The sequence below is a fragment of the Solea solea genome, chromosome 16 (genome assembly GCF_958295425.1).
Source record: "Solea solea chromosome 16, fSolSol10.1, whole genome shotgun sequence".
Lineage (NCBI taxonomy): Eukaryota > Metazoa > Chordata > Actinopteri > Pleuronectiformes > Soleidae > Solea > Solea solea.
In genome coordinates this window covers 13,737,550-13,747,885 of record NC_081149.1, presented here as the reverse complement: position 1 = coordinate 13,747,885, position 10,336 = coordinate 13,737,550, and the positions used below count along the sequence as shown (strand labels likewise).

Below are 10,336 nucleotides of genomic sequence, written 5' to 3'. Positions count from 1 at the left end.
TGTTGGGACTTACTGCCTGAAAGCCACTCATTTGTATAAAGTACACCACTACAACACCAGATTTGGATCAAATTCTGTACATATTGTATGCAAATCAAATATAATCTGGAACGTATTAAGACTCCAGTACAACAAAAGCAAATTCACAGCAATTTTATTTATTTTTTTTAAAAATTAAAAATGTATTAATTATAAGTTAAATTAAATGATAAATTTACTACCAAAATTCAAAGTCGAGACAAGTTCAACTAAGAGGTTAAGTAGACCTCAAAGAGACTCGCAACTGAATGCATGCGGTAGAAGATTCCAAAAGGTAGTCCAACATTCACAATAGCTGCCCACATTGTGAATTTGTAGAATTTTATCTCCATGGGATGATCAAACTGGGGACGAGCACCAAATGCAGGCATGATCCACAGCTGTAAAGAGAAAGACAGTAAATCGGCGTCTGTTGTACAGTAGTTTTAGTTATAAATAAAAACAAATATTACTCACAATGATGTTCGAAAGCAGCAGAAAGGCACACACTTCCTTCAGGATTTTTCTCTTCCAGCTCAGCTCATCAACACCATTCAGGAAGTAGTTGGTCTTACTGGTCTCCATCACAACGCTCATCTCGGCTTGTTCTTGTAAGGCATGAGCGTTCGTGTGCAGAGCCGCTTCCTGCATCACGTGGAAGGGCTCCCGATGCAAGCCCTCGATGATGAAGTAGTTCTGAAGGCCGAGCTGAAGCACGATCAGCACAGCCCAGGCCAGGTTGAGGGCGTTCAGGTAACCACTGGCTCCTGTTGCCACCACTGCCACGATAGTGAAGTAGCTGATAATGAACTGTCCCATTGAGGCTCCCACCAGCAGCCCCATGTCCAAAGTACGAGTGGGGTTTTTCTCGGATACGTGCTCCCTGCAGTCCAGCCTGTAGACGATGCAGCCAACCACAGCATAGATGGACATCAGGCTCACTATCACTATATTTGAGATGAAATGAATCAGTAAGGCCTCGTCCCTCTTCTCCCCGTCCTCCTGTAGGATATACATCTCATACATGATGAACGTGATCAGTCCCGCCAACACCACTAGTGTTCCCGTCACGGGTCCAACGCACACATCCTTGGGACGAAACTTGATTTTGTTGTGGCTGTGATCCTCCACGAGTCGGCCCACGTTTTTCCACATGACGTAGGCCATGGCTGAGGCGAAGAGGCTGTACTCGATGTTGAAGGGGTACAGGTAGTAGAAGGCCTCTTTGAAGGTGTCGCACACAGAGTGGCTGCATTGACACTGCTTATTACCATAGCTGGCTGAAATGGGGATAGCAGTTTCAAGTCCTTTTTCTGCAACAGTGACCATGAATGCACCACTTTAGAAAGGACATACCTCTGTACATCTTGTGGGAGACACTCGTATTAAAATCCGGAACATCAGTTTGGTGAATTGATTCCTCCGTCACGGCTGCCATCCACAACACCAGGTTAGTTGAAAGTGTGAGAGTAAGTCCACACCTGAAAGAGTAGAAACAGTGAGCTTGTCCTGCAGGATTAAAAGGAATACTTGACCTATTAGCATTTAACTTTGTATTACTAGAATAGGGGTAGTGTATTTTTGAAAAATTGTGCTTCCCAACCTCAGTTGGGAAATATCTTCATTCTTTTCTTTGTCATGTGCCCACCAGTGACACATGGTCCTGTTAGCCGTTAGCAAAGATGGCTGACACTGTTTACATTCTGGGAATGAGGTCCCATCCCCCTACAAGTGGGTCTAAAAAGTGTGGCTGGTGGGCACGTAACAGAAAAAAGAATGAAGACATTTCTCGAGGTTAGTTAGCACAATTTTTCAAAAATACTACCCCTATTCTAGTAATACAAAGCTAAATCGGTGAATTTAACACAGAAGTAAAGAGTTGATTAAAATGAGGCATTTACCTTGTAAAGTTTGTGTGTAGCTGCACACAGTCCTTTGCATGCCTGCACAGGAAGTAGGTCTGACAAAAAAGACATTTTATTAAGTTTTTGTCCTAAGTGCAGGTACGGTGACACGTCGGTGAGTTACACAAGCATAATAACCTGCAGAAACAGAAATACAGCTTGCACGACAGGGAAGGCAACTTTAACAGCCGAGTCACAGTGAAGGTAACCCACGTAGTTGACAACCTTGAAGCAGTCCATGAGTAGACTGAGCAGGCCAAACAGCACGAGTCCCACTGCAAAAACCAAAACACAATTATGCCTTGAAAAGATGCATGCTCAAACTATGTGTGAGAGAGCTCACCCCTGAGCCACACGGGCCCCGCATGGCTATCTTGGAACACGGCCGCTTGATCCTTTCGAGACGTGAAGACGATGTAATAGAGCATCCACAGCATTGTGAGGAGGATGAGAACAATGAGGAAGATTTGCAGGTGCACTGACGTAATGATGCCACTCATGGCGTTGCCTGCGACAAAAGAACAGCCCAGAATCAGGATGTTCATGCAGATGATGCCAGACAGAAGCCATCCACCACCGTGGTGGGCCCTCTCCATCACAGCATCCACGTGGTGGACGTGCTGCCTCGAAGCCCCCACGCTGGGAGGATTGGAGGGGCTGGAAATGTGTTGGATGTTGTCCAGATGTGCTGCTGCTTCTATGTTTGATGGATGGGCCTCCAGGACAGAATTAGGTGTTTTTCTGTAAAAAGGACAAATGTCATTTAGTTGCTTTCTGTGAGTGAAACAGGAATAATCCTAAACTGGTGGTAACCAGATGAGAATTGCATACATTCTTAATTCCAATTGAGGATAATTGATCTAATCTGTTGATTAGATTAGTTGTAAAAATGTTGATCTGTGATATTTAATTTAATAATAATTCACAGTATACTGTGCTTCTGAGAGCTTTTTAAAAGAGGAAAAAAAGATGAAATGATTATCAGAAAAGGTGGCAATTGACCTTAGTTGACAACCAAATTGATTACCTTTCCAACACTATTATAATTAAACTTTTACTTTATATGATAATGGGCTATGAGATAGATATATATATATATATATATATATATATATATATATATATATATATACATACACACACACACATACATATACACACACACACACACACACACACACACACACATATACATATACACACACACACACACACACATAGGTCAAAACTATTATGGGAACACGGAAACATTTCCTGGGTGATACGAATATGCAATTGCATAACGTGACATCCACCCATCAGTGGAAACAAAATGACGCATTATCGCATTTCAAACTACAGGTAGTCTGAGAGCAGAAGACAGGACGTGCACACTGTTGCGTAAACACACTTAGATTTACCTGGAGAAAAGCTTGTTGCAGGTCTGGAATATCTGCTGAGCGGCAGTTCTCATGATGCCAAAATGGAGAGGGCCGATATCACACACACAGCATCAGAGGTCAATCTTTTAGGACACTTTAGGATTTGGATAAAAAGGGAGATGCACAGAGAGCTAAGGCATGAAAAGCCCCTGCACTTGCACAGCTCTAATAATCACACAGCTTCCTCAGTGGAGACGTGCAGGTGTTGTCAGTTTAGGCTGATTGGTTGTTGGCACCTGTTACGCCTCACTGTGAAAAAAACAAAGTTACTTTGGACTTGGTTACTCTGCTTGCTCTGCAGTATGATCATATTAACTAGATGTCCAGGCATATATTTATATGTATAATTGCATTTATACGTTTAAATTGTAAAGATTTTAATTTCATCAGGATCTAAAATGACATGAAATGCATGCACAATTTGATTCAGAGATTTTCTGATTCTGTATCTATGTATAAAACATGCTGTAAAATGTGTCCAGGCTGATTTCAAAGTGGAAGACAAGTTTGTCCGCAGGCCTTTACGGTTTGAACGTTGAATTAAAACTGTAATGTTCATAGTTTCTGGCCTGAATCATCTAATTAGATTATTGACACATTTTGAAGGGATATTCTTATGTGGACAAATAATGAGAGAACAATGTCAGGATAAAGAAATGTCTTGAAGCAGGTCAGTTATTGCAGGAGATGTTAATCTTTAACATGTCACCTGCTTCAGCATTTTTGAGTTTACGTGCACTGGTGTTAGTCACAAGGTTGGACAGCAAAGGTCACTGAATGTTCTGTTGGTCTGTCACAAATATTCAGGATGCTGAAAACACCGCACATGCTCCTTCTCCTCTGTCTTGTCGGGGCAGCGAATGCCCTGTACAAGCAGTGGATCCCTGACACCAACTATGAGAATAAGACCAACTGGGACAAAGGAGCGGTTCCGTGTGGCAATGACATCGCTCAGTTTTCAGCCCAAAGAAAAGTGTCTGTGTTTGTGGAGACTCTGCACGCCGTGAAGGAGATGCGGTTGCCAGTCGATGGGGAGTTCATCCTGAATTCGGGAGCTGGATTTTTTGTATTGCCAGGACAAGATCCAGGCTGTGGACAAGGTGTCGCAACCAAATTCAAAGACTCCGACTCTCTGCAGTGGTTTGATCCAGCTCTCTGGCAGGGAGCTGCAACACTGGATGATCTGCAGCGTGGAAATGTCCTGTTCTCAGTCCACGAAGAGAGAGTCCCTTGCCAGTATGATGATGTGGTTTTTAATGCTCTTTCGTCCTTTAAAGTGGACACCAGCTCCAGTCAGTCCAGCATTCCTGTGAAATCTGTGTCTGTGCTTGGGAAGAAGTTTGACAGTGGATCTGAGTTTTCACAGTATCTCAGCTCACGCACAGGTCGGCTCCAGTTTCATGGATCTTCTGCGGTCACTGTTGGGAATCCAGGCTGTGGGGACCCTTCTGGCTGCGAGTGTGGGAACTCTGTAAACCACGAGCGGATCTGTGGCAGTGTCAAATGTGCTGCTTTGAACTGTAAGATGCCTCTCAGCCCCGTTGGACACTGCTGTGAGGTGTGCGGCGTCATCGTCACCGTCCATTACGCCGGCGGGTTCAACATGCAGACTTACAGGCAACGGATCCATAACCTTTTTCTTATCTTGCCACAGTACAAATCCATCCAGCTGGGCATTTCTAAAGTGTCCAGGTCACAACGTTTGCTGGTGATATTTCCATTCGGTGCCTCACCTGAGATCCAGGTGACTATTCTGGATGGAGGGGACGGTACACAGGCAGAGGCTCTGGCCTGGGACATAGTGAAGGATGTTCGCTCTCATGGCTCCCACCTTGGAATCACTGAGGTTGAATTTCAAGCCTCCTCCGGCAACAGCAGCGACCAGTCTGCAGGCAGTGTAGGAATGGTGGTCGGAGTTGTGCTAGGAGTTTTAATGATTATTGCGTTCATTCTCATCGCGGTTGCCCTGGTTCGCAGGGGTGTTATTCAAATGCCGTCAGCGAGGCTTTCTCTGAGCAGCTTTAAGAGAAATAGTGATATTGGGGAACTTGGTGGCCCTCTTGACCAAGGATTTGCTAACCCAATGTTTGACAACCTCAACACGCTGCCTAATATTCCCGGTCTGCATAATTCAATTTCCATTACTCAGACAGGTGGTGTGTACTTTGTAAATCCAGTTTATGATGAGAATGAAACGGATTTTAACGGCTGAAGCTGCAATCAACTTGATGTTAATGATTTCCAACATGATGATTTTTTACACACCCTCCACACCAATAAATCCGCGTTCATCTTTATAATGTAATAATTCAGAAATGTGATTAAAAATACACATATGCTGACAGTCATAATAACTGAAGGAACTTGTAAGACAAATAAAATAAGTGTACCTTTCCCATCATTAATGTCACATTTAAGAGCAGTGAAGTTACAACTGCAGTAAATTCCTAACACACCTACTGCTGCACCGGCGTTTTGTGCTGATGTTGTCGAGTCACCACTAGATGGGAGTAAACTGAATCTTCCCTGAACATTGTTATGTAAGCTCAATAAAGATTTACAGTGCACTGGTTTGCTGTCTATTCAAACACACAGTGGTGGGACCTGGTGAATTACATATTTGGATGTATTTATTATGTTATAATTATTATATATCATTTTGTGTCAACCAGAGCAACTACATTGTCATTCTTTGACAGCCAGACAGCAAGATATAAGGGCTCAATGAAATCAGCCTGGTATTTGTGGAGCAGTGTCATTACATCGGTTACATCGTAGAAAGACACAGAGCCTCGGTGAAAGTCAACATATAAGCCGATTCGACTGACATTTCCCACATCCACAGGCGTTTCCACACCAGCGTGCCAGACAAAGAAGCCTTGACTGTTCCTTCCCACACACCAAGAAAAGTCATTTCCTGTGATGCAACAGTTGCTCTCCTCACCCTTGCGATCGATGCTCTTGTATGTGACTCCTACATAAGCTCCCTCCCCACTCAGGTCTGCTTCAATGTAATGCCTCCCCAAGTAAACACTCTGTGAAGACATTGCTTGCCGCCAGTACTCAAAGCGACCAGGGTGTTCTGGGTAGCTGTGCTGCCAGGGGCTGGTGTTGGTGAGCTTTCTCTTGTCCTCTGTTATACGCAGGAAGTGATGGGTGGTGTCTGGGTCAAAAGTCAAACTCCTTGCATCTACAAGGCAGATGGAAAGCAGGCTGCATATGATGACAAATCACGTGGCAAAATTAAGAAGTTTGAATCAGTGTCACATATCAGTGTATTTACATTTTAAAAAGTCTCCTCTGGTCTCAGGCTCGGCCGAGGGTGACGATTCGGATTCTGGCTTCAGGGATTTAGGGCCTAGTTTTGGAGAGGTTATTCGTGAGGTGTTCTGCAATGTACTGAATATTTGATGATAACACAATTAATAACTGCATTCAAACACTGAGCTGTGTGAATTAGCTTTGAGCTAAACATGAAGAGCTGAGGGCGAGCATGCAATTTGTTTTACAGGCACTTGAATTGATGGTGGGCCTACGTGAAAAAACCAAGAGCCAATCAAAGTGAGTAGAATCAATCCCGAGGGGAACGTCTTTATCACATTGCATGGCCGTGGGACTCGCTGAGAAAGGTCACAGGCTCACTAAAGTCATTACGTTTCATTTATCTGGGGGGAAATGCATGTTCACGTCATGACAATCCATGCATCAAGGCTCAACAGGATCCCACAAGCAGACACACATCGCTATTTCTCTAACATGGTGGGGGGAAAAAAAACAGCCAATTAAACACTCACCACATTCACAAAACATGGTCAGTTTGTCTCTGTAGGAAGAGAGAATCAGATCACACAGCTCCTGCGTAGCATCAGTCAATACATGAACGTAAGAGGTTAAACGGTCCATGCAGTTGATGTACACACTGGGCAGACCTGTGTCTGCCACTCCTTTCTTCCACTCGGAGTATTCCTACAACAAATAAAAGCAAAGCATGTAACAAATCCAGGTAATGTATCAGGTGTCATGGTGTGAAGTGACGTCGCTATCCTAGAACTCTTGTGAAATAAGGGGAAACCCCTCCCCTGTGTTTACACTGTCAATATAGACACATCAAACAAACTCTTTTCTCATCGAGTGGCAGATCATATGATATAGGTTCCACCAAAGTCCATGACTCCTTTTACAGTGGCTTACATGTTACTTACATTCATCTACAGTCATGCAGTAAAATGTGCAAAGGTCCTTTTAACTTTTTACATTATAATTCTTTCTCAATCCCTTTATTGGAACATACTGGAAACATGTATGCTGTTTTAAAATAACATTTAAACTAGGGATGGGAATCTGTATCGGTCCAATACGGGGCAAAATCACTGGATCGGATGTCGGAGAGATAAAAATGTAAAATCCGATTCAGTCCAAAGATCCTATGTATCGCATGCTTCACTATGCGGAGGCTGTAAAAATATAAATACATATCAGCAAAACCATTTTAGCTGAGTCATGTTTGGGCTGTTCATTTCTTCTTTTTGGGAGAACAATATTTGTTACACAGTTGGGGAATTATGTCTTTGAAATGACTCAGCACAGTTCATAAATGGTCTAAAATAATATCGGTATCGGTAGATGCTTGAGTTGTTGATATCGGTATCGGTATCGGACACAAAAAAAGTGGTATAGGGACATCCCTAACTTAAACTCATCAGCTTGGTTTTATACTGTGCAGGACCAGCTTTCCGTCACATCATCGCAATCCAAACGATCACAGAATTTGACAGACCTAAAAACAACAAAGCCGGTTCTGCCCTGAGACTTTTACTGTATTTTGGACCTGCAGGAAGTCGACGTCAGACTTGATCCTGGACATTTTGTTGACGTGAGCCAGCGTTTTCATCAACTCCGTGCTCCTCTGATCCAGATGTGCCTGGATGCCGTCTACCTGTCGGAGGGCCTGCCTCTGCTCTCCCTCCAGCACATCCATTGCCCCATTCATCACCTCCGTCACAGTCGCCTGCACCCGAGCAAACTGCTGTTCAACGAGTACACGGCTCTCCTGCACTGAGGACTTGAAGAAGGAGACATAGGGAGAGGTTAGAAAAGTTGGAGACTATGAAAATGAAATGAGAAAAACATATTGGAATCGGGCATTTACGGTGAACGATGGTGAATGTCTATACCTTTATTAAGTTGCTGTTGTTCTGCAGCTTTTCAATCGTTTTCTTGGCTGCTGAAGCACTTTGACTGATCTCCTCTTCTTTCCTCTGTATCTCAACCTACAATGGCCACAAACAGACGCTGCATCAGGTTTTTTAAATGTGTAAGGAACCATCCATGCATCCATCTTCTACCACTTCATCCTCCACATGAGGGGGGCGCTGGTGCTGGTCCCAGCTGACATAGGGCAAATAGGACAAAATAGGACAAATTCTAAGTGAATATTTTTGTACTTTCAAGAAAACAAATAAAGCAAAGAAAAAGAACATTAGCTAAAAGACAGGTATAGGTCCTCTGTAACACTTTGGCATGTGTGTGACTCCAGTAAGAGCATCACGGAGGCTGAGATTCAGTTTAAGCAGGTTTACTTAGTAAGAATGTGCTCTCTACAAAGAAATGAAACAAATGACATAATAAAATACAATGCACATACAGTACATCTGAGTATGACTAAGTTATTTGGGAACATTACCTCTCAGCATGACTCAGCGAGTGACTTTCTTCGAAGACAATGTTTAACAGTTAAATAAACAGTTGCTAATAGTGTAAAGTGTAAGTTGTCAAGATAACGATAAAACGGCAAACAAGAGTTATCTAATTCCATGAGGCGTGAACTCACACCTTCCCTGAAGAGGAGAGACAAACTTCCTGCATTCCTGCCCAAACTGAGTGAATAACTGGGAGACTGAGGCCTTTTGTTAAAGATCACTACTCTAAAGGGACAACATTATACATTCCAGAAAAAACTTAGGCTTATTCATGTATGACTTAAAAGTAACAAATAACAACAAAAAAGTCTGTAGGAATAATGAACAGCTTGACTTTTTGGTAACCAACAGCTTTCCTACAGGAGCCAAAAGCAATGGAACGCCCTTGAACACATGACTTAATTGTGTGCATGGGTATGTGTGAGACCTCAATCTGCTTCCGCGCCTCGCCTATGATTGCCATCGCGTGCCCTTCATGCCCTTGGACCTCACACTCCAGACACACACAGCAGCTGTCCAGCAGACAGAAGCGCTTGAGAGGAAGATGGTGCAGCTCACAAGTGCGACTTTCAATGTCGTGGAGAGGATCCACCAAACGGTGATTCTGAAACTTGGCGTTTTCCAGATGAGGTCTGAGGTGGACCTCACAGTAAGAAACCAGGCAGGTCAGGCAGGACTTCGAGGCCCTGCTGGGGTTGTCCATGCAGGAGTCGCACAACACGTCTTCTGGGCGGAGAGAGTCAGCTGAGCGAGTCGTCGTTTCTTCCTTTATGTTGTCGCCATGTTCAACCTCCTTCAGATGCTCCTTGCTGCTGAGACTTGTCATGTTTCAGTGTCCCTTTAGTCCCCTCAAACCTGATTTGCGTCCTTCCCTGCAATCTGAAGACCCTCAGAGATGAATAAGAAAAGAATTTAAAGCCACACCTAAGGTATTTTGAACTCTGCCAGTGCTTTCTCCCCTCCCTTGTCCTCTTTGCCCTGTATTTAGCAGCACAAAGCACACACATCAGATAGCGGCGACATGGGGAGGAAATGACTAGCATATCAGCAAAGCAAAGTAGCTGGGGAGGGGAATGAACATCCTCTCATTTATTTAGCCCTATAGCTAAATACACACTACTTCACTGACTTTGCATTCTCTGCTTCATCCGAATAAGACATTATGTATCATTTACAGACATAACATGTCAACTTTGTTTTACTTTGCGTCCCTTCCATTACATAGGAAACCACGTTAGAGTTTAAAAAGTGTTTCCTTGTGATAACACTGTTCAATTCAAGAGGCTTACATACA

At 43.5% G+C, this 10,336-nt stretch overlaps 3 protein-coding genes across 3 annotated transcripts; 1 reads left to right on the top strand and 2 right to left on the bottom strand.

Annotated features, from left to right (window-relative positions):
* Positions 1-140: 140 nt before the first annotated feature.
* otop2 (otopetrin 2) lies at positions 141-3,570 on the bottom strand. The gene is made up of 7 exons (XM_058653709.1): positions 3,323-3,570; positions 2,266-2,663; positions 2,061-2,197; positions 1,920-1,978; positions 1,375-1,499; positions 496-1,298; positions 141-419 (listed from the first exon to the last, which is right to left on the bottom strand). The coding sequence occupies exons 1-7, from the start codon at positions 3,373-3,375 to the stop codon at positions 249-251; spliced, it is 1,746 nt and encodes a 581-aa protein (XP_058509692.1). The 5' UTR covers positions 3,376-3,570; the 3' UTR covers positions 141-248.
* A 508-nt stretch (positions 3,571-4,078) lies between these two features.
* Positions 4,079-5,737, top strand: amn (amnion associated transmembrane protein). The gene has a single exon (XM_058653710.1). The coding sequence runs from the start codon at positions 4,152-4,154 to the stop codon at positions 5,553-5,555; it is 1,404 nt and encodes a 467-aa protein (XP_058509693.1). The 5' UTR covers positions 4,079-4,151; the 3' UTR covers positions 5,556-5,737.
* A 214-nt stretch (positions 5,738-5,951) lies between these two features.
* On the bottom strand, positions 5,952-10,034 carry LOC131475520 (tripartite motif-containing protein 16-like). The gene is made up of 6 exons (XM_058653711.1): positions 9,470-10,034; positions 8,518-8,613; positions 8,172-8,405; positions 7,138-7,309; positions 6,627-6,701; positions 5,952-6,533 (listed from the first exon to the last, which is right to left on the bottom strand). Exons 1-6 carry the CDS (start codon positions 9,866-9,868, stop codon positions 5,998-6,000), a joined length of 1,512 nt encoding a protein of 503 aa, XP_058509694.1. The 5' UTR covers positions 9,869-10,034; the 3' UTR covers positions 5,952-5,997.
* Between the last annotated feature and the right edge of the window lie 302 nt (positions 10,035-10,336).